This window comes from Sorex araneus, chromosome 2, assembly GCF_027595985.1.
Source record: "Sorex araneus isolate mSorAra2 chromosome 2, mSorAra2.pri, whole genome shotgun sequence".
Classification (NCBI taxonomy): domain Eukaryota; kingdom Metazoa; phylum Chordata; class Mammalia; order Eulipotyphla; family Soricidae; genus Sorex; species Sorex araneus.
Window position 1 is genome coordinate 208,525,792 of NC_073303.1, and position 24,120 is coordinate 208,549,911.

General features: G+C 51.6%; 1 protein-coding gene across 3 annotated transcripts in view; it reads right to left on the bottom strand.

The window, feature by feature from the left end:
• Window positions 1-7,353: 7,353 nt before the first annotated feature.
• The window catches only part of UGGT1 (UDP-glucose glycoprotein glucosyltransferase 1), an 88,616-nt gene continuing 71,849 nt past the window's right edge, over window positions 7,354-24,120 (bottom strand). For 2 of the 3 annotated variants that reach the window (XM_055125536.1, XM_055125535.1), the window contains 9 exons: window positions 23,588-23,692; window positions 22,248-22,332; window positions 20,555-20,737; window positions 19,358-19,518; window positions 17,540-17,654; window positions 15,253-15,369; window positions 14,834-14,999; window positions 13,623-13,718; window positions 7,354-12,126 (listed from right to left, as the gene is read on the bottom strand). In XM_055125536.1, the coding sequence (XP_054981511.1) occupies window positions 12,101-12,126; window positions 13,623-13,718; window positions 14,834-14,999; window positions 15,253-15,369; window positions 17,540-17,654; window positions 19,358-19,518; window positions 20,555-20,737; window positions 22,248-22,332; window positions 23,588-23,692 (1,054 nt within the window). In that variant the 3' untranslated portion in view covers window positions 7,354-12,100. The remainder of the gene's footprint in view (window positions 12,127-13,622; window positions 13,719-14,833; window positions 15,000-15,252; window positions 15,370-17,539; window positions 17,655-19,357; window positions 19,519-20,554; window positions 20,738-22,247; window positions 22,333-23,587; window positions 23,693-24,120) is intronic. The other variant, XM_055125537.1, reaches the window with a different exon arrangement.

Sequence of the window (24,120 nt, forward strand, 5' to 3'; positions counted from 1 at the left end):
CGTGGGAGGGGGAAGATCAGGCCTGCGCCTGCGAGGAAGGAGACCAGGAGGGCTCTCCGGACAGTGCTCAGGGGGCCGTGCGGTGCCGGGGACCACGCCCGGGACTCGCTCGTGCAAGGCGTGTGCTCCAGCTCATCGGGTGATTTCCCAGGATGTGTTTCTCAAACAAAATAAAGCAGGTCTAGGAAGCAGAAAGTAAAAAGGACTTGGGGTAAGCACGTGCCTGGAAGTCCGCTTTCGTGGACTTCAAAATTCAGTTGAAACCGGAGAATGTCAGGTTAAATCAATATTCCCTAACCTTTCTCTTCATTATTCCCAAGGAAGCCTTTTGAACCTGTTCCCCCCTAAAATAAAAACCCTCCCACGAAATTCAAATTTCACAGGTATACTGTGTATCTATGCTTTAGAAAACTAAGGGGTTTTTTTTCCCCCCCTTCAACCAAGAACTGACTTCCCCCACTTTGGGACATATTCCCAGCACTGAAAACGCAGAGGTTGGCAGAGTGACACCCACACAAACACAAACAGAGCTGCAATGCTCCTCCTTCCTTATTTGTAATTGAGTTGCAATTGTATTTGTAATTGTAACCCTGATTTGCATCATTGTGCATATTTTGAGAGCACTTTTCCACACCTCTTGAAAAGTAGCACTGTAGCAGTGTGTCCTTGCTCATCAGTTTGCTCGAGCGGGCACCAGTAACGTCTCCACTGTGAGACTTGTTCCTGTTTTTGGCATATTCAAAACACCACGGGGAGCTTACCAGGCTCTGCCATGGGGGCGGGATACTCTCGGTAGCTTGCTGGGCTCTCTGAGAGAGACAGAGGAATCGAACCCGGGTTGGCCGTGTGCAAGGCATATGCCATTCGCGCTGTGCTATCATTCCAGTCCACTGGTGTGGCACCTTCAAAAGTGCATTTATATATATATCACTGTCATTCCATTGTTCATCGATTTGCTCGAGCGGGCACCAGTAATATCTCCATCGTGAGACTTGTTGTTACTGTTTTTGGCATCTCGAATACGCCACGGGGAGCTTGCCAGGCTCTGCCGTGCGGGCGGGATTCTCTCAGTAGCTTGCCAGGCTCTCCAAGAGGGGTGGAAGAATTGAACCTGGGTCAGCCGTGTGAATATATATACATATATATATACACATATATATACATATATATAATGTTAATAGAAGTCTTCTTCTCTTTAAAAGTTATTAGAAACTGTGATTTATAAGGGCCTTCGTAGTTGAGTTTCGGGCACACAGTGCTCTGGGCCCAGGCCCTCCACCAGGGCCCCTCCCCCCGCCAGCCTGCCTTCTCGGGAGACACACTTCTCAGCTTGCTTGCTGTGGTTTGGACTTCCTGTTTTTATTGCTACTTTTATTCTGTGGTTTGGATCTAGAACCCTACCACCCCCTACACGCCAGTGCACCTAGGGCCCTTGGCCCCCATCCCCAGTACTTCCCGCCTACCTCTTCTTCCTTCCCTCCTCATCCTCCTCTAGTCTGTCGGGGGGATCTAGGAATCCGCCTTTTATACACCGCCAAAAGGACATTTTCACAGCACACTCACCACCACCGAAAATGCCCCCTACCTTCTTTCAGACGCCCCCCCCACTGCCCGCCTGTGGTCATTCAGTGAATGTGGGATTGTGGTCATTCAGTGAATGTGGGATTGTGGTCGTTCAGTGAATGTCCTTGACGTGTTGAGAAACAAAGGAAGGTAGTAGGAGGTATTGGCTGGTGACAAGCCCTTCACCTTGGATGACAGAGCCGAGATTAGCGAGCAGTGGGGAGGGGAGCAGCCGACACAGAGGTGCTGGATGCTGGACACTGGTGGTGATGCTGGTGTTGGACAGTAACCAACAACGCAAACCCATGAAGGTCAACACCGGAACCTCCGTCCTTTTCCAGACCTACTTACAGCACCTCTGACCAACTCTGTTCTGGAAACTGAATCCTGGGACAGGCCTTGGATTGCTTTTTTTTTTCCCCTTTTGTTTCTTCTTTTCCTTACGAATTAATGAAGCAATAGTACAGTGGACAGGGCACTTGCCTTGCATGTGACTGACTGTGGTTCCATCCCCAGCATCACATACGTCCCTTGGACACCACCAGGAGTAACCCCTGAGCATCGCTGGGTGTGACCCAAAAGCAAAAAGCAAATAAAACAGAGAAAACGAATGAGGTCTTCTGGTACTTATTTTACTGTCATTAAGTTATTTCACTTAGGATTATACCATCCCATGGTAACTTTGTTGTGGCAAATGTCAAGATTTCTCTTAGCTAAGTAGCATTCTTCGACATGCAAGATAAAGGCCACATCTTTATCCCTTCATCCGCTGGACAGTTGTGTTGTCTCTGTGTCCTGACTATTGTGCGTGTGCTGTAAATACCACAGGAGTGCATGTGCCTCTTTGGAGTCATGCTTTTATTTCTTTGGACACATGCCTCGGAGTGAAATGAATGGATCATATGGCAAGTCAGATCAAGATCAATCTTGAGGAATCTACATAAAGATTTTTAAAGACCTGGATCAATTCACACACTCATCAACACTTTATGAGCCTCTCTCCACCAGATCAACGCTATTGCTTCCCTTGTTTATGATCTGGACCTTCTTACAAGTGTGAGGGGACACCTCACAGTAGTTTCGGATTTGCCTATTCTTGATAATAAGTGATGATAAACTTATGATGATTTTTTAAAATTTATTTATTTTATTGAATCACCCTGTGGAAAATTACAATGCTTTCAGGCTTATGTCTCAGTTATACAATGCTCGAACACCCGTCCCTTCATCAGTGCCCATATTCCACCACCAAAAACCCCAGTATAGCTCTCCTCCCACCCCCCCACCCCCTACCCCCGCTTGCATAGCTAATAAGTTTCACTGCATTTTCTCTTTACCCTGATTACATTCCATATTTCAACACAAAACTCACTATTGTTGTTGGACTTTTCCCCCCAAAGAACAGCCCTGCTGACAAGGAAGCATTTGATAATTAGTTTCCCATTGCTGAGAATGAAGAGATATGAAGTCGCACAGCCGTGTTTGGGATTTCTGCATTTTTGTATTTTAGTAACTAAGTCCAGGGAGATTTATGTTAGAAATTGCATCATTTCCCTTCCTGGGGCAGCATGGGGCTATGGCATAGTTCACAGTCCAGAGACATTTCTGCGAGCAGCTGCTGGTACCACAAGTAGTCTAGCTGGCCTCTGGATCATGGTCGATCAGCTGCAGAGCGGCCACACAAACGTGTGGCCACCCAGGTCACATCTCAGCGGGGAGCGTGCTGGTATCACCCACGTCTCGAGATCATGCACACGTCCCACTGTTGCAAGTTCATACCTCTTTTGTTTTTTCCCCTTTCCGCTCCTCTAAGTTCGTACCTCCTTAATGGTCCTTATAAAATGGCGGACGCCGTGATGATGGGTTTTTAACCAGCAGTAGTACAGCAGGTAGAACACTTGCCTTGCATGCAGCCAAGCTGGGTTCCATCCTCAGCATCTCATATGGTGTCCTGCCAGGAGTGATCCCTGAGCACAGAGCCAGGAGTAAACCCCGAACATGCTGGATGTGGCCCAAAACCCAAGAAAGGAAAAGCTCTATTTTAATTTGTGCTGTCTCCTGGCAGTGTTATTCTTCTATACTGCATGTTCCTTCACTTGCTGCATCTATTAACGGGTGTTAGGTTTTTTTGTTTGTTTTTTGTTTTTTGTTTTTTTTTTTTTTTTGCTTTTTGGGTCACACCCGGCAATGCACAGGGGTCATTCCTGGCTCATGCACTCAGGAATTACTCCTGGCGGTGCTCAGGGAACCATATGGGATGCTGGGATTCGAACCCGGGTCAGCCGCGTGCAAGGCAAACGCCTTACCCACTGTGCTATCACTCCAGCCCCTAACGGGTGTTAGATTATCTTGATGAATCTGACTCTTTGGTCATTATAAAATGATCAGCCCTGTCTCTTTTTGAAACTTGAAGTCTATTTTCTCAGGCATGGCTAACCTTACCCTTTTCAGGTTTCCATTTGTTTACCAGCTTGCTTTTCAGCCTTTTCCTTTAACTCTATATTTTATTTATTACTTTTTTTTGGGGGGGGGACACACTTGGAGATGCTTAAGGCTTACTCCTGCCTCTGAGGAGCACAGGGGACCATATATGGTGCCAGGGATAAAACCTGAATCAGGCAAACACTTCCCGCTTTACTGTAGCTCTGCCCTATCCTTTAACCTACACTGTCCTGGGGTATCAAATGTGTTTTCTGTACGTAACTAAAGGTTGGAGAATGTCTATTCTATTCACCCAGTCATTCTGCATTCTTTTCTCTTTCTCGGTCACAGCTGGCAATGCACAGGGGTTACTCCTGGCTCATGCACTCAGGAATTACTCCTGGCGGTTCTCAGGGGACCATATGAGATGCTGGAATCGAACCCGGGTCAGCCGGGTGCAGGCAAATGCCCTCCCTGCTGTGCTATCACTCCAGCTCCCTCATTCTGCATTTTTTGACTGGAAAGCTAACACTATTGATGTCTGAAATATTATTAAAATATAATTGTTTATTAAAATGCTGCCTTAGGCTTTTTTCTTTAGGTAGGTGTGCCTGTTATGTGGAATTTGACTTTTACTTCCCTCTTCGAGGTATTTTTGTTCTGAGATTACCTTGAGGTTTATACACAAGGTTGTAATGTTATAGACAATTCCACTGACAACAAGTCAATCTCAAATTCATCCTCACAGTACCCATTATTATCACGCTACTCCTTCCCTTAGCTCATGCTTTTAGTGTCCTGATGCTTCTTGGTGGAGATTTTTTTTATTCGACCAAAGTCCCTTTTATGTTCCCTGCAAGGCCAGTTTTATAGAGATAAAGTCCCTAACTATTGTTTATCTATAAATCTATTACCCCTTCGCCTTGACGGGAAAGGTATTCTTGGCCTAATGGAATCTCAGTGCTTTGAATGTATCATGCCGTTCCCTTCTCACTTAATAGAGTTTCTGCCGAGAAATTTATAGCCTCATGAAGGTTGTGTGAACTTAGTTGTGACTCGTTGCATTTTTGTCCCCTCCATGTTTAGGATTTTCTTTCCTTCTGTCTTTTGGGTTTTATTTGTTTGTTCATTTGGGGGTAGGGGTGCTGGGCTCACACCTTACAATGCTCAGGGACTACTCCTGGCTTTGTGCTCAAGCGTGAACCCTGATGGTTCTGGGGACCATAGGCGGGATTTGAACCAGGGTCTCAGCTGACACGGCTACACACAAGGTGAGTGCTGTAACTCCCACCCTAACTCTTCAGCTCCTAGGGTTTTATTTTTTTATTGTGAGTTCTCCTTTCTTGAGGGGAGGGGACACACCTGGCAGTGATCATTTCTGTCGGTGCTTGGGGGACCCATATGAGGTACCAGGGATCAAACCCAAGTCAGCCGTGTACACACAAGAACCTACCCACTCTACTATCTCTCCAGCCCTGCAATTTTTCCTTTTTAAAATCATGTCCTCAGAGGCAGGGTGGGGTGGAGGGGACGGGGTGGGGGTGGTGGGAGGGATGCTGGGACCATTGGTCGTGGAGAATGGGCACTGGTGGAGGGATGGGTACTTGATCATTATATGACTGAAAAGCAAGCACAAAAGTTTGTAAGTGGGGCCGGAGCGATAGCACAGCGGGTAGGGCGTTTGCCTTGCACGCGGCCGACCCGGGTTCGATCCCCGGTATCCCATATGGTCCCCCAAGCACTGCCAGGAGTGATTCCTGAGTGCAAAACCAGGAGTAACCCCTGAGCATCGCTGGGTGTGACCCAAAAAGCAAAAAAAAAAAAAAGTTTGTAAGTCTGTAACTGTACCTCACAGTCATTCACTAGTAAAAAGTTTAAAAATAAATAAATGAAATGAAATTGTGTCCTAACTAGAAACTGTTGTAGAGACATCTTGGAATTCTTCTGGTGGTCCAAACTACAATCAGTGGCTCCAGCTTGTTCTGTCAATCCCAGCCAAAGGGGGCTCAGGTCTCAGAAGAATGCTCACTGGCTCCTCATTCCGTCCCTCGGGCCACCCGTCATTTCGCTCCTGACTGTCACTGTGTGTGAGCTAGCCCGGACAGAACTATCCAGTCAGGCCCCAGGAGCGTCCCTCAGGGGGCATCAGGGGCTCTCCATTACAAACCACAGGTTCGCTGACACCCCTGAACAGAGACCTACACAGAGACACAGGCTGGGCTCTCTGGTTGGAAGACTCACCTGCAACTGCACAGCAGGTAGAGCGTTTGCCTTGCACGTGGTCAACCCGGGTTCAATTCCCAGCATCCCATAGGGTCCCCTGAGCACCACCAGGAGTCATTCCTGAGTGCAGAGTCAGAAGTAACCCCTGTGCATCGCCAGGTGTGACCCCACCCCCCAAAAAAGCAAAAAAAATAAATAAAATAAAAAAATAAAAGGTGATTAAAAATAAACCATTTTCTGTGGCACAGCCCTCATGGGTTTCCTTGTGGCACCAGAGTCCAGCAGGCTCTCAGGGCAGGGCCAGGGCAGTCGCACAGAGGGCCGGGCGTCTGCCTGTGCACAGTTGGGTTTGACCCCTGAGACCCACCAGGAGTGAGCCCTGAGCACAGAGCCAGGGTATGCCCAGAGCACTGCTGGGTGTGCCCCCCCACCCCCGGGAAACAATTTAGTCTCCCTCCCCTGGCCATGAGGGTCGCACAGGCTCCCGAGAAACACTTGCTTCTGTTCTCGGCCCTCCCCCTTCCCTCCCTCCCTCCCCCTGCACCCCTCAGGCTTGGGTGAAGCACCTTGCCTTGGCCTTTTCCTGCCCACCACCTCCTTGCCCATCCCCCCCATGTGCCCTCTGCTGGGTCTTGCAACGGAAAGCGTCCACTGCAACCCTCCCCTGGGGAAGCGCTTCTCAGACCCACAATAGTCAGAGGGTCCTACAGTCACTCGGCCTCACTCCCCTCATACGGTCATGACACTCACTCACTCACTCACTCACTCACTGCCCCCACTCGACTCAGCCTCACTGCGTCCACACTCTCCCACTCCCTCCCTCCACCCACACACTCCCGACTCAGACACCTGCACACTCAGCACACCCTCTCACGACACCCCTTACGCTCCTACAGCCCCACACTCCCACGTACCCACCCTCGGCTGGCGCTCACGGCAACGGGAACCAGAGCCAGGACTGCAGGGGGAGCAGGAGCACAGCCCTGGGCAGGTGTGGCACAGCAGGGGGTAGCTCTCCAAGGGGCACAGTTCCACCGAGACTCGCCCAACTCTGCCCCACGGGTGCTCCCTGTGCGGGCCAACAGGTGAGCTGGGGGCTCTGGTAACCCGCCCCTCCCGCAGACGGAAGCTGAACAACTGCGCAGGTTGAAAGAGGAGAAGAAACAGTTTATTGTGTTGGACAGACCTTGTTTTCGTTACAGTACCAGAAGTGCTCGTGCTCAGCTCCGCTGACCGCGGAGGGAGGGCCCTGCTGACGTTCGGAACTCAGAGACTCGCTTCCAAGGGGCAGCACCTGTACCTGCGCGGGTCTGGTGGAAGGGAAGAGGGAGAGAGACGCTACTAACAGGGCAACAGGGTCCTTTATTTGTTTGTTTAGTAGTACTTTGTCTTGTTTGGTTTTTTTTAGGATTCTAATGTTTTCCTCATCCTCCCCCCTCTGCGCCCACCCCCACCCTCTTGGTCTTGCTACCACTAAGGACAATGCTGGAAGCTTGGGGCTCGATCATCTTTCTCTCCAACTGCTGACTTATGTACTTTGCAGAGCGATTCTGCCCTTTCCTGTGTCGGGATGACAAGGCAATGGTGTCACTCACAGGCGGGGTGTGAGCTAAGCACTCCACCGGGCAAACTCAGCGCCAACTCCCCCCCTTCCACAGAGGCCTTAGGTCCTGCCCACACTTGGGCCTGCTGAATCTTCCACATCTGGCCTCTGCTTTGCCAATCGGGACAGACTCAGATGCTGGTCTCGCCCTTCCACTACCAGGGAGTTCGATCTTCCCGCGTCACTCTGGGAAGCGCGCAGCCACTGAAAGGCGATTCTGGGCTCTAGAGCTTATTGTTGTAAACGCAACACCACCAGTGCAGAGATCTCCGACTCAGTACACCGACTATCCACTGTCCACTGGTGGTGTTACGTTCATGTTAGAGTGGGCGATCAAAGATGAAATAATGAAGGAGAAACTGGTCCCTCCAAATACTTTAAAATAACAACCTGTAAGTAACAATCCAAATTAAACGGGGTTTCATTTGGTTGCTTCCATCAGGTAATCACTGAAGTCCTGATTAAGACATTTTTCTCATGAGAGAGCAAACTGGAATGCCCTGCCACAGGGGCGGGGTGGGGTGGGGGGGTGGGAGGGATACTGGGTTCATTGGTGGTGGAGAATGGACACTGGTGGAGGGATGGGCTCTCGAACATTGCATGAGGGGAACACAAGCACGAAAATGTGTGAATCTGTAACTGTACCCTCACTGTGACTCACTAATTAAAAAATAAATTAATTTTAAAAGATATTTTTCTCATTACGTCAAAGTAGTGAAAACAGGAGTTTATATATAAAAACATTATTCCACCTTATATTATTCCAAATGTCCACTAGGTTTGGATCGACCAACCTAATCACCCCATGAAAAAATGACCCCATAAAATCAAATATTTCAGAACTTATTAAAACCACATAATGGAATTGTAGAGATATATTTGCACCCAATGCAGCCTTCACTGCTTCGTCACCAAGAGCTTCCCTCTGGACACCTGACCAAAACATTCCCATCTCCATACAATTTTTAGATGGGCATGTGCACGAGGAACCACTGACAGCATTGTAAGTCTCCGTGAAAGGTTTAATTTTGTCAAGCAGTAGGCCTCCATTCAGAAAAGCACACAGTCCCCAATAACTCTCTGGCTACTTCTTCGAGTCATGCATGACGGTGTTAATTTCTAGTGAGGAACTGCTTTCAATAACCCAAATTTTCTCCCAATTATCACATCATGTTCATTGTTCTGAGGTGGTGTATCTGACCGGTTCCAAATTAGTGTCAGTCAAATGCAACTTCCAGCCAGGAAACGGGGATTTCTTCCTCCTCACTGCTGGGGTCATCTCTGAAACCCGCAGCCCCTCTGAGCTCTGAGCTTTCATTCAGGGACTCAGTTCCTGCAACCAGACACAAGCAGGATCCAAACAGCAGAGCCAAGGAAGCTCTTTCCTTAGTCTAGGCCCAGCCTGTGGCGCCCCAGAGAGGGTTGGTGGACACAGGGCCCGCATGCGAGGGAGGCAAACATCTGTACGAGTGCATCTGGAATGCACATCCTGATCAATCCTGGCAGTGCTCAGGGGACTATCTGGGATACCAGGGATAGAACCCGGGTTGGCTACGTGCAAGGCAAACGTCCTCCCCACTGTACATTAAACCCTACAAACGAACACAATTTCAGGAACCTCACACTTGGGGGAACTCCCACAGCCTTTGCCACAGCTTTTGATGTCAATCAATTACCTCTGTTCACAGAACATAAATGCGTACCCTGTCACACGTCACTCTGACATGTCACATTATTTCCTATCATCCTGGCGCTGGTTCAGAAAGAAAAATTTCCACTGTAACATGAGAAAAACGTCATTACATATAAATGATGACAAAAACAATGCACTGGTACATTTCCAGAATTCTGGTTCCAGTGCCACCGATCTTTTGTTTGTGGAGGGGGTGGGAGGGGGGGAGCTTTCTCTTTCTCTGCCATGACTTGCTTTCGTAAAGACAATGAACAAAGCTGACCGAGATCAAACCTTAGTGGCGACTGCTTCCTGGAGCATGGAGGGTAATTCTGTGAATGACTACCTACACAAACCAAGGACAGGGGAAGTCCCAGACCATCTCAGAAGTCTGTGCGTTTAAACTATTCAAGACTTATGCTGAGGGCAGTGACAGGTAAGGGTCCACGGGGACACACATGCTGATCTTATGCTGCACCTTCCTCACATGGGCCAGGCACGGGACCTGGTAGGGAGAGAGAGGGAGAGCTGGCCTCTGCATCCCAAGGAAGCAACAACTGAACTTCAGCATTTCCCGTCCACTATCCCTGAACACAAACTAGAGCGGCACATAGTCCTATCCACGGAGGGACACAGAAGAAGAGGTCACTGCGAGCCTCGATGAGGCTTTAATAAGCTCTAAGTTGATCCTGGGACAAATGTTTTTTGCTCTCACGGGTTCTCTCCTCGAAACCGTTCTCACAGACAGAACACACCACGCTGGCTCCTGTCCACCGCGCTCGCTCTGAGGGACCTTTTCCGTCTTAGGTCAAGGGATCCCCCAAACCTCTCATGAGTTTCTCTTCAACAATGTTTAAAGGAGTTACGAAAGCAAACTCAGAGGATCCCAGGCCGGGAGACTGCTCAGCTAACTGCGACACGGGGAGGACACATGTCAATGACGTGCTGTGATGACTGTGATTTTTAGGACCGACTGCAAATCCCACTCTGCTTTGGAAGGCCGAGGGCATCCCTACCACCTGCAGCCCTGTCTTCACATCTGTGTTTCTAGGAGACGGGAAAGGAAAGCTTCCTGGAGAGGCACGTACTGTGGGGGCCTCTCAGCGGCTGGTCCCTGAGGCCAGGCCCACCCACTCGGGCCAGCAGACACGGAGTCCCCGGCTGCCTGCCGGCACCGCCCCACCCAGAAACGGTGGCGTGAGAAGGGCCGCTCGGGGCTGCGGAAGCCAAGACACAAGGAGCACTGGTGGGAGAGCTAGCGGCGGGCCAGGCGGCAGCGGGGCAGGAGGGGCGCAGGGAACGTCTGCAGGCCAGGGGCGCCCCGACAGCACGGGGCTGGAGGGGAAGCAGGCGCGTCACACAGTCAACTCGCTCCTGGTGCCTGAACCGACGGGCTTCGGGGGAGGACAGGCCGAGCGGACTCCCCGGGTCCGAGAGAAAAGTCCAGAGCGAAGGCGGCGACGCCGTGGGGCCCCGCGGGCGCGTCACCAGAGGTGAACTATGGCTGTATCCGTAAGGGAATCCAGGACAGACTTGGTTTCATAAGAAAGTGGAAAGGAGAAGTCAAGTTTTTTTTTTTTCCAAATACAAAAATCATTTACAAAACAATCACCTAAAAAGTTGGCGGGAGCCGGGCGGGAACAAGCACAGCGCCCTCACTGCAGACCCGTCACCACAGTCCTGGTGCGCTAGGAAACCCGACGGCCGACCCCAGGCCTCCTGCCCTCCCCACGCTCTCCCGCCCCTCCTCCCAAATCACCTCCCCTCCATCACAGAATCCCTCTGCCCCGAGTTAACCCTGAAGACACATGATTGGTGGCTGGATTTCAATTCAACAATAAACAAAACGCTGAGGGGGGAGCACGGGCCGGGCGACAGCACAGGCAGACACTCTGAGGCGGCCGCACAGCACAGGCGCAAGCTGAGCGCCGCCGCCCGTCCGCTGAGGTAAAGAACAGGGCAACGCTGGCGGGTGGGCTGCCCCGTGCTCCGTGATAGCGCGTGTGCGTGTGTGTGCGCGTCTGTGTGCGCACACACACACGTGTCTTTGTGTGTCTGTGTGTGCTTGTGTGTGAGTGCGTGAGTGCTTGCGTACATGTGTGTGTGTGGCTTGTGTGGTGTGTGCGGCATGCATGTGTGTGTCTGTACTTGTGTGTGGTGTGCATGTGTGTGTCTGTACTTGTGTGTGGCGTGCATGTATGTGTCTGTACTTGTGTGTGGCGTGCAGGTATGTGTCTGTACTTGTGTGTGGAGTGTGTGTGTGTGTGTGTGTGTGAGTGTGTGTGTGTGTGTGTGTGTGCGCACGCACACGCATGTGCATGCACGCACGCTCAGGTGGGCACCACAGGCCTTGCGCTGTCGGGTTGTCTGTGCCGCTCTCTCCTCCGGTGAGACACGGTCCTTAGGAGAGAAGACGGGGCTTCGGCCACGGGATCGTCCTCTGAGGCACAACCCCCGCGGGGCCCAAACTCCGAAGGTGCAGGGCGCCCGGGAGCGGGGGTCGGAGTCAGGACCTGCCCGGCCAGTCTCTCAGCAGTTGGATAGACAGATCGGACAAAAAACTAGCATTTAATAGAAAACTGTTCTTCACGGTGCCATCTCCTAGCCTCCACCGGAGATCACAACTCCTCCCGCTTCTGGGGCCCTGTGGAGAAGAAGAACAACCGACCGTGAACCGGGTCGTCCCCACCCGGCGATGAGACCCGGCGGGCACGTGCTGCCAAGGCAGCGCCCTCACTCCATGCATCTCTCCTGAAACATGCGGGGCCTCTGGCTTGTCTGGTTCCCTTCTGGGAAGTCACAACAAAGCAAGGACCTTCTGCCCGTGGCTTTTTCTGGTCACCCTCATGGTGTCCACGGGACCCCACGGGCACCAGGACGGACGGCCACTGGCCAGGCAAACACCCCAAACTCCGAGCCTCTCCAGAGGCCCCACCACCCACTCCCCTTTCTTGGCTTTTTTTGGAGGCCACACCTGGTAATACTCAGGGGTTACTCCTGGCTCTGTGCTCAGGAATGACTCCTAGGCATGCTCAGGTGACCGGACGAGGAGCTGGGAGCAAACCCGGTTGGCCGCGTGCAAGGCAAACCCTCCACCCGCTTTGCTGTCTCTCTGCCCCCCTCCCCCGTTACTTTAAAAACACTAAACACATCACCACCCAGCTGGTTTTCACAAGCACAATACTTCCTTCCAGTGAAACCACACGTTTAATCAGAACACTCCTTTCCCACTCAGACACGTGAACATCTGTCATGGCGTCACTTATCTATCATGCTCTGCGTGGCTATTTAAACGGTTTTCGATGCCTCTGATTTATGAAAGTATTAAAATTCCTATGGATGGCACTTTCCCCCGGGGTGAGTCACTTCTTTACCGGGGACTGTCCCAGAACGGGGTCGCCGTGAGCTCAGAGCCTGTGCTTTGGGCCCGGGTCGTTCTCGCACTGGCATAGTCCGGCCTTGGGGGCATGGCAGTGGCCCCTCCAGCGGGCAACCTGCCCACGGCACGCAGATCAAACGCAGTTTCATTGTGGCCTTTGTACATTTCTGTTTGTTGAACCTCCCAACAGTACTCAGGAGGCAGAGAACACAGAGATTCGTGAACAGAGACACTTGCCAGTTGGGACAGTGACTCGGGCACAGGTCTTGCGGCTCTGGGGACAACTGGGGCCAACAGTGCTTGGAGACCTCCAGGCTCCGGGGCCACGGTGCCGGGGATGGGGGGGCACGTGCATGCTGACCGCTGGGCCTCTTCCCGCAGAGGAACTGTTCTGTCTGACACTCTCTACTCTCTGCTCCTTCTCCCATTCGCCCACAAACTTCCCTGAGGTCTGGGGACTGCGTCTTCATCATCGTCACCATCATCATCATCATCATCATCGTGTTCATACTCAGGCCACCTGGGGAGCCACGCAGTGCTGGGGACTGGACCTGGGGCTCCCACGTGCGGAGCGAGCACAGAGTCCTTGAGAGTCTGTCCTGTCTCTGCCCCGACTCTCCCCACCATGATGCTCACGGCCTCGTACAGGCCTCAGAGCGCCGGGGCTAATCCCTCGAGACCCCGGCTCTGCAGCGGCCTTTGCAGACGATGAACTGAGCTTTGATGGAGCTGGAGCACAAGTACAGTGGGAGGGCACTTGCCTTGCACGCGGCCGACCCGGGTTCGATCCCCGGCATCCCATACGGTCCCCCGAGCCTGCCAGGAGTAATTCCTGAGCACAGAGCCAGGAGTAAGCCCTGAGCATCACCGGGTGTAGCCCAAAAACAAACAAACAAACAAAAAAGAATTAGTTGCGAGTTGAATAAATTTTAACTCCAGAATCCAGCATTTGAATCGTTTATAAACTCTGGGCGCTAAGGAGACCGTGCAAAGGGCTGGCACACGTGCTTCCAAGCTGGCACGGGGCCAGGTCTGGGCACGGCAACACCCTTCCCACCCCCTCCCCCCCAGGAACCAGGGCCATGGACACAGAGCACATCAGGGTGTAGCCCAAAAGCAAGAAAATAAAAATTTCACTTTTTCAAATCTAATTGTACCACCACCCAGAGCCCCTCCCCGCTACTGCCCCCCCGAATACACATGCTGGCTACTGAAAATGTGAAGCTTTCTTTCTATTCTAAATTATACACATTTTATCTCTGCCCCAGTAAGCCTGTCTCAAAGAATATTTATTTTTGAATCAATATAACTTCAAACCAGCAAGAATATATTTCAGTATGTTCACTCAGCAGTGCCTGGACAGTTAACAAGAAACTGAGGAACTGGAAGAGATGACTAAAATACTAAAAATACTACGGGGTTTGGCTTGGGCACCCCGTAATCCATGAATAACAACTAATGCAGTGACAATAAACTTGGTTGGCGGTGGGAAGGGGAGAGAGAAAGAGAGGGAATATCTGACTCCAGCCTTCCTCCCCACCTAAGCCTCTCCTCTCCCCCACAAAAAGAAAGAATAAAAGGAAGTAACTGCTTTAGTTACTTGCATAGGAAGAATAAAGGCAAGTAACTGCATTAGTTACTGGCATAGAAAGAATAAAAGCAAGTAACTGCATTCGTATGTTTGAGGCGAGGCCAGGAGATAATCGAGGAGGAGAGGCATCTGCATCACGTGCAGCCACCTCTGGCGTGAATTACCAGCACATCACCCTGAGTACCACCAGGAGTGAGCCCTGAGCACAGAGCTGGGAGTAAGCCTTGAGCACTGCCGAGGTCTGTGGTGTAGCTCCAGTTGGAAAAACACTCTGAGAGCTAGACAGAAGGACTAAGGAGCAACTCTCGTTGTTCCATTGTTCCGTCCTGTTCCGGGAAACGGGAAGAGGCCGTGGAGGGGCCAGAGCTGAGTCCCACTTGCCTTCTCGGGGCGGCGCCGCTGGCTCCTCTCCGTACAGCTCTCCCCTTTCCTTCTCCTTCTGAAAGCGGATCTGCAGCTGTTTGATCTCTTGGTCGTAGTCCTGCCACTCGGGGACGATCCGGACAGCGGCTTCCAGTTTGGGCTCTTTGGTCATCGGGTTATTACACTGCAAAGACCCCGGTAACACGCCTGAGTTGAAGCATGGTGCTGCGGGATGAGCTCCAGAGGGGTCTGGGCCACCGCTACGGTGCTAAGGGACAGAGCGACACCCCCCAGGAGCCAGGAGTGGACGCCGTGGGGAGCTCCGGGAGAGCAGAGGGGAAACAGCCCGCTTGGGAAAAGCAGAACTCAAGGGTACTGAGGCAAGCTGGCAAAGAGCAGGGCTGTGGCCGGCTGAGGCCTGGCCGCGCGTGGCTTACCAAGTCGATGGTCTTGGCCCTTTTCTTTGAGGCGTCATCACACCACGTCTCACACCAAAGCCATTCTTGAGGGAGGGACTTGATGGGAACTTGGTGAATCATGTTATTGGGCAAATCCTGTTGGGTAAGACAAAGGAAAGCGACAGTATGAAAGCCACTGGGAAGGCACTGCTCAGGGAGTCAGCTCGGAGACAGCCCATCGCTGTCTCGGGACTGAACTCACCACAAACGCTCAGGCAATGAAAGACAATTCGTGGTGCTATTAAAAAGCAAAAGAACTTAGACAATTCATAAAATAAGAACAGTAAACCCGTAGTAAACCTGAAACGTCATCTTAAACTAGCCTACACCTAAACTCCCTGTATGAGGGTGATACTAATTAAAACGACAACACAAAATCCAGGGCTGTCTTTTGAATGTTAACTGAAAATAGTATGGTTATTATACAGGGGAAGCTCTGTGTCTACGTTAGCAATGGTTTTTGTTTTCCCCCTCAGGGAACGCTTTGAGGATGGCACAACAAAATAACACCCAAATAGCCAAACAATCAGCTTGATCCAGCAAATCTATTTCTGGATACGGCTGCAAAGAACTGAAAGTAGAAACTGAAACAGAAACTTGTTTTGAACACTAATGTTCCTTCTATCAAATTTAGAACGGATAAACAAAATGGTCTATGCATGCCATAAGGCATTAGTCAATCAATAGAAAGGAAGGACTCACATGTGCTAGAAAGAAAATGGATGAACCATAAAAAAAGATGGGGAATGGAATATTCCAGAAACAAAAGGAGAAAGCATTTTGGGGTACTACAAGTACCGAGAGGAAGTAAATTCACACAGAAAACAGAGAAGCGGGGAAATGAACGCTCGACGGAAACCAAGCTTTTGTTTGGGACGATGACCATGTTCTGGCGAGGACAGTCACAGGACATGGGGAGTAGACTTGGGGCCACTGACATGAGCACTTGGAAAAGGTTTCTAATGGCAGATTTGACATTCTGCATATTTCACACACACAAAACTATGAAGACACGGTGAGGCCGCACAATCTGGCAGCAACGTAAGAACACTGGTGGGGGAAAAAAAAATCACCGGAACAGGCAAGCGGGCAGAGGCCTCTCGCGTCCCATCCCCAAGGCAGAGCCGGCACCTGCCCCGGGAAGGCGGCCCTACAAGGCTCGTCCTGATTGCGTCTCCCCTGGACTCGCCCTGTGCTAGAAGCTTCTTGACCCACAGCCACGGAGATCAAACGCTGCCTGAGGACGCTGGGTAGGAGCAGAGAGACAGAGACCCAGCAGCAGCCACGGCCTTGTGAGTGTGAGTGCCCGGGCTCAGGGGTTCAACTTCCTCCACACCCCCAAAAGCTGCCCCCCCCAAAAAAAAACAAAACAGGGACAGATTAACCAAAATCTTAAAAAGAAAAGCTAAGGAATGGCGTGGCCCACCAGAGGCTTTGGAAGTAACTGACTTATTCCTGGACATTCGAAAGACCACAAGGAAGGTGAGGTGACACAAAACACAACATGACGAGAGAGAGGTGGCTGGCTGGCGGCCCCAACCTGCACACAGGGGCCCTCAGCACACTCGAGTGTCAGTGCTCCTGAGGACTTAAGGAAATCTCTGTCCAATTTATTTGCTGATGGTGCAGATGAAAGCTAAATTAGTTTAGAAGTCACAAAATAAACAACTAGTGCAGTGACAATAAACTTGGTTGGCGGTGGGAAGGGGAGAGAGAAAGAGAGGGAATATCTGACTCCAGAATCATTTCTATTGTTTAAAATGTCCTGCCTTCAACCCCAACACAAACAAACATGCAAACCCCCAGGAAACAGGACACGCACTCTAGACTGTGAATCCTGGGCTGTTCCTCCCCAGAGACGCACAGACGGGGCCCAGCAGAGACGCGACTGTCCCCGTGAGGGGGCGGAGCAGAGGGTAGCCTTCCCACAGGGCTCGGGCACTCCCACGCCAGCCTTCCCTTCCCTCCTTCCTTCTTGCTTCTGAATTTTTGTCTTGCCTAGGTTTGGTTTGGGGTCAGTACCCAGTGGCTCTCAAGGAACGACTCCTAGCTCTGTGCTCAGGGGTCCATCCAGGGCCAGGGACCAGGCCGGTCATGGCCACTTCACCACTGCACCAGCTCTCCTTCCCAGCTTCTTTTCCCACCTTTCTCTCACGCACTCACTCCCACGGAGAGACAGAGACGGACAGAGTCTGTTTCCAGACACAACACTGCTCGCCGATCGCTGAGTCCAGGAGCCCCTGAACCATCCATCACACCCACTTACTTGATCAAGATTTGAGAGGCTGTTCGGGTCTTGGCTCAGACCTTGGTACTGTCCCCGTAGTCTGTCCCCAGCTGCGATCTTCCGAAATTTCTTCAGGTCCACGACATAGAGCGCACTGGGTAAAGAAGACCCACTCATTACAGCCAGCGCGTGGCGGAAACGTGATTTCCCGGACGGGGCACTGGGCCGGCGGGGAGCACTCAGCCTCACTCAGTGCTCAGAGCCAGAGTGAGAGGGGCGGAGAAAGTGAAGGGAACAAACCCATCTCCATCTCCCAGATTTCCTCTCAAAGCAAGTAACTGCCAACAATGCTGTCTAGCGAGTGTAAGCAGATCAGTTAATCAAAGTCACACGCAGGTTTGCTGAGCAACTATGATGTGCTGGAATATGCCAGTTGCTCTCAGGCACGAGCGGAAACAGCAACACTGCCGTCCCAGCAGACCCGCCTTTCCCTGTCCTCTCTGCTCCTCCCTCTGGCTCTCTGACCCCCAAACCTCACTCGGCGCCCTGTGTCCAGAGGAACCACTACCGTGTTTGCCGAGAAGCAGCGAATGAACCCGCTGCTGCACTCGGTAGTTCAACTTCTAGGAGTTTCTCCACCACATAGGCTGGAAAGCGGCAAAATAACAGACCGAGTCTCTCGGTGCCTGGTGGCACGGTAGGTCACAGGCAGACTGGAGGAGGGAGCAGGCGTGATGGGAGTACGGTCTCTCTATGGAGTGCCAGAAGGCTTAGCGGGCGAGGAGGATGATCCTACGTGCCCGGGATGGGCCGGGGAGGTGGCACAGTGGCAGGGGCCATCGCTGGCACCACCCGGGTGCTGGAGGTGAGGCCAGGGACAGTGACACTGAGATCGTGGCCCTACAGGCAAAACTGTGTGGGTTCAGGTGCACCACAACCAAAGACGGACAAGCAAACTCTGCATGACCAGAAGGGGGGGAGGGTGGGCAGGTGGGCACTGCGGCCGCACAGGGGAAGGCGCGTGTTCTGCAGCTCTCAGGCTCTGAGTCAGCCCCCAGCGATGTTCCCCCAGCAAACATGGGCACAGAGTTAGATGAGACAAACATGCCTCTGGCAAATAAGCAAAAGTACACTGAAGTATCACTGTATCACTGTTGTCCCATTGTTCATCGATTTGCTCGAGTGGGCACCAGTAACATCTCCATGGTGAGACTTGTTACTGTTTTTGGCATATCAAATATCCCACGGGGAGCTTGCCAGGCTCTGCCGTGCGGGCGGGATACTCTTGGTAGCTTGCCAGGTTCTCCAAGAGGGGCGGAGGAATCGAACCCGGGTCAGCTGTGTGCAAGGCAAATGCCCTACCCGCTGTGCTATCACTCTAGTACACATTGAAGTATTTTTTAAATTTACGGTTGATGTGAAATGGAAGTCAAAGTTGTTTGTGTGAGAATTTTAAAACCCCGTAGGTTCACAGAGAAGGGAGAGTTCGTGTGGGAACGGAAACACAGGAACGGGAAGCCCTGCTCCTCACTTGTATCTCCTCGCCGTTCACTGTCGAGTCGTGTTACTGTATCACCCAGCCACAATTTTTAACAGGAAAAATTGTTTGTTTTTCACTTGGGGGCCACACCCAGCAGTGCTCAGGGGTTACTCCTGGCTCTGCACTCAGGGATCACTTTTGGCAGTACTGGCAAAAGTGTCATACGGGATGCCAGGGATCGAACCCAGGTTGCTCACATGCAAGGCAAGCGCCCTATCTGCTGTACTATCACTCTGGCCCCAATAAGCACAATTTTAGAAGAAAATTAACTCCCCTGGTTGTGAACTAACCTTACTCCCTTTACTCCCTTTCAGTACCTGATGTGATACTTCCGGCCGGCCAGGTGACTGGCCCAGTAGCCCGACTTCCAGAACCTGTAGCCGTCCATCTCCTTCCGGCTGTCACAGAACGGGGTGTAGCCATACGGGGCACCGTCCAGGTTGAAATCTCTGAGCTCCTTCAGGTCCGTCCGCACAATCTGGAGAGAAGACACTGCTCACACACAGGTGCAGAGCGCCCCACTGAGGCAGCAGCACTCCAGCCCAGCACTCCAGTGAGAGGCTGGACTCCACTGACCAGCTGCCTGCCTTGCACAGGAAACGAGTCGAGTGCTTGGCACAGTCTTCTAAGTACTCAAAGAGAGCGACTGACTAGATGACGTGAATCCAAACTGGAGCCACCGGAGGGGTGTCGCCGGCACACAGTAGGTGCTTAGCTAGGGGTATGTGGTCATTTCAGAATCTGGAGAAGATGCCTCCAACTGAGCCGGTGTCTGAAGCAAGGGCACGGCCGTGAAGTGGAATTCTAAGAGCTGGAAGAGAACTGAAGACCCCTGCAGTGCAAAGGTCAGGCCCCTCCCTGGGCTTTCTCTGTTGCCCATGTCGAAGCTCCAGCTTCTGGGCAAATACCTGGAGCTGGTGGCAAGCACCACTAGACCCCAGCTTTTGAACTTTTAGTTTGTGCCATAAACAAACTAAATAAGATAGGAAACTGCAAGATCTAATCGGTAAGGGTTTTTTTTTTTTTTTGGCCTTTTTTGGGCCACACGAGGCAGTGCTCAGGGGTTACTCCTGGCTCTGCACTCAGGAATTACTCCTATGGTGCTCTGTGGGATGCTGTGATTGAACCCAGGTTGGCCACGTGCAAGGCGGATGCCCTCTCCGCAGTGCTCTCTCTCCAGCACCACAAATAGAAACTCCCCGCTGCCCGCCGCTTCATCCAAACACTGTGGTTGACAAAGCTGTCCATGAGGATTCGTTACAGGCATTCAGCATCCAGCCTCAATCCCAGAACCACTGTCACTCCCCTCCCTTCCCCCCGCCCCTCCCCCATCTCTATTTTTCAAATGAAAGATTTTCAAGTGGTGATATCTGGGTGCTGACTTTCCACGCTTTCTAAATCACGTCAAAGAAGCATCGACTTTCCCCCCCATACCGGAAAACGGAATCCGTTTGTCAAGGAAGAGGAACCCGGTGCCTGCGGTCTGACCGCCCATGCCAGGCCCACGCGCTCACCTGGTCGGCGTCCACGAAGAGGAACTTGTCGACGACGAGCGGGAAGAGCACGTCCAGGAAAAGGATCTTGTAGCCCCAGATGATGCGCTGCTTCTCCGTCTGCTGGTGCAGCCAGCGGGGCCACTTGTACTGCACCAGCTCGTACTGGAAGTTGTACTCCTTGGCCATGTAGGGGATGAACTCCTGTGTCGAGACACGGGCCCACACTCTGCTGCATTTGGGTGCAGAAAACCAACCTTCTACCCTAAGCCAGCCACCAGGACCACGGCGCAAGCAAGACACGACACCAGAATCCAACTCTCACTCAGGGTTGCAAATCCCCGTTTCTTTACGATTTCTGATCGTGAAATGATAGAAAATTTTCCCATGATACTCTGCCACTTGTCGAATCACCCAAACAATGCAACTGTTTTATCCTCCTCCCACTTTGCTTCATGTCAAAGAACTCACAAGCTAAAAATCTGCATTAAATTTTACAACGACACAGGGCTACCGGTATCATTTGCATTTTGAATTTCTTTGTTTTTTTTTTTTTTTTTGGTTGGGGGTGTCCTTCAAGGAACACAATTACAGCAGTGTCAACGGTTGTGATTCTGATGTATAAACTGCACCTTCATCACCGAATCCCCACACCTTCACCGCTGTCCTCATATTACTTTCTTCACCGCTTCCTTAGCCCCTGACACCCGACCGACCCCCACTGCGTGGTAACTTCAGTTTTGAGACTATTCAGTATTTGTCTTTCTCCCTCTCACCTACTTCACTTAACACGACGTTCTCTGGGTCCCTCTGCGTTGCACCCACCAGCGACAACCCCTCTCACGGCTGTGCGGTGCCTCAGCTGTGTGGATGTACCACAGGCTCTCGCTGCCCCCGTCTGCTGTAGGGCTGCGCGTGAGCCCAGCGGTGGCTACTGGCAGCCACCACTGCCACGCTGAGCTGTGAACGTGTTTCCGAGTTAACACGCCTAGGCCCCAAACACTGAAATCACTGAGTCTTTAGTGTGCGTGTTTGAGAAAAATGAACTTGAATCCATCTACGTTTAACTTCATCCAAACATTCTCGAGCTTGATGGTAAGCTAGCTCTAACCTGAGACAGCAGGGCAAACCCAAACACTCCGAGCAGGGGGACTGCCCTGACATCTTTCAAATCCCAGCTATGAAGACCCTCAGGGAACCAGACTATTAAGTAGGAGGGTCTGTTACCAAATACAACATTCATCACTGGGTGAATTCTACAGAACATCAGAAGATGAAAACATTCCCATCTAGGTAACAAACCGCAACTGATAAATAAAGCAAAGGAAACGTCCCAGATGTTTCGCAGAGGTGAATCTATACATAGTTGGGATTCTCTCAGGGGAGACCAGCAGGACACTGAGGTGAACTGGGACATGCGCACGTCCCAAGGGACAGAATGCTATTATCAGCAAAACACTGCTCCCAAGACACGGATTCCCTCCTAGTACCAAAGCTTCAAACAGGTCATAAATTTTCACTAGGTTTTCTAATTATTCCCCCAAATAGACCAGTACAAAAGAAAAATTAATGTAGAAATGTGCTATTTGAATTAGGGTATCCTAAAAACAGAAAACAAACTTAATTATATAGATGACATAAAAGTAGTAAAAAGTGTATTACGCTGTACACGTTTCCTTAATCAGAATGTTTTCCTTTCCCTTGGAGAACAAACCTTAAAAGTGGGGGACAAATAATTCTTCAAGAACCAGAATTTCACAGGGGTCTTGGTATTCTTCAGAACGGAGAGCATCATGATGCTGTGAACAAAACCAAGTAATAATGTCACTTCCAATGCTGAGATCTCAAGTGAGACAGTCACCACGAGCCCCTGAATCTTACAGATAACTGAGGAGGCAAGTCAGTCAGGCAACCAGAGACTCCTGGTCACTGAAAAGCACCCAGCTTTGCTCGTCGGGTGGGAAGGGCTGCCTTCCACGTACAAAACAACCTGGCTGACAGACAGATGTTCTCATCGTGTCACATCTTTAAGGAAACTGGTTCAGGAACTGACAGCTTCATTCTGGCTCAGGTGAGTAAGGGGAGACGGCTAAGGCACTGCACCGTTCCAGGAGGAGGGTCTGTGAAACCACAGCAGTTCTGTGCCGGGTGGGATCAGCAGTACAGCGTGCAGGTCAAACCCTGGCATCCCATATGGTCCCCTGAGCACCACAAGGAGTGATTCCTGAGTGCAGAGCGACAAGTAACCCCTCAGCATGGCCAGGTGTGACCCAAAAACAAACCAACCGAACAAAACACAAAACAACCCACCTCAACTGTGTGTGGCCACACAGCCCCCACAACCCACAGGACAGAACTCGCTAGACCAACGGGTAGAGCTGAGGGGAGGCCAACTGCGAGAGTGTCGGGATTCCCGACTTCCCAGACACGGGAGTGAAGGAATTTCATGAAATTCAGCGGACACTAACGTCTGACATCCCAGCCTCCTCTCTTAGAACAGGGGCCAATGTCCTGCTCACTGGGATTTGTCATGGAAAGGCAAAAGTAACAAGAGGCCAGCCAGGAGGCAGTGTCTCTCAGGCAGAGGCTGACCTCACCTTCAGAGCCTGCCTCAGGCCCTCTGACCCCGGGCACTCGGAAGAGCCCCAGGTGACAGGTGCACTGCTAACAGGGGACCTGGATCCTCTTATCCTGGTGTAAAACAGGCAGCTCGGAGGACGAGGACCCCCAGGCTCTCCCATCTGACACACCTCCAGAGGACAGTGTCCCCATCCCCCCACTCACCTCCTAGATGCTTACATGAGCAATACCTGGCAACCAATTAAACCACCATGTACAAACCGTGAGCGCAGAGGCAGAAAAGACGGTGGAGCAATAGAGTTTGATATTGTAGATTTGGCCAGATCAAAACTGATACAATCATCAACGGCCACCTAGCCACGATCCTCAGAGCACTTCAAGTGAGTAATGGCCAGAATCCCACGCAAATTTCCTCTCACCTAGAATCCTGGGACAAACCCTTTCCTAGACACGGAAACAATCAATGGGACTCACCGGAGAAATCTTTCGTAGAGATGGCCCGACGCAACAGAGAAGATGTTAATGATGTTGTCTTTGTCCTGCTTCACCTCCTCCGTCTTCTGTCCTCCCGAAAAGCCCCTGGAAGGAGAAAGGAGAATGGAGCTGAGCTGTTGGTGGGCATACAGCCCGTGAGGGGAGAGGGGTGGGGGGCACCTTCCCAAGTGGGCAACGCACAGCAGGGACACAGAGTCTCCGTCTACACCTCGGAGTGGACACCGGGCAGAGACATGGCCCTGCAGGGGGACAGGAAAGCAGCCGCCCAGCGTCCGGGTGCTTTGGGGATGGAACCAACATGCTGCTCGGGGGGAGGGAGGGGTCAGAACAACGGGCCAGTGGGGAGCGGCCAGTCAACTGCCCAAAGGCAGGTCCACAGCAGAGGCCCAGAAGCCAGTCAGCTCAGCTCAGCCCGTGACAAACACGCAGGGGTCAGCTCGGGCTGCGTAGGAGCCGGAGGGCCCACACGGGGCCGTTATGCTCCCAAGAAGGGCAGATGACACTTCTACCTT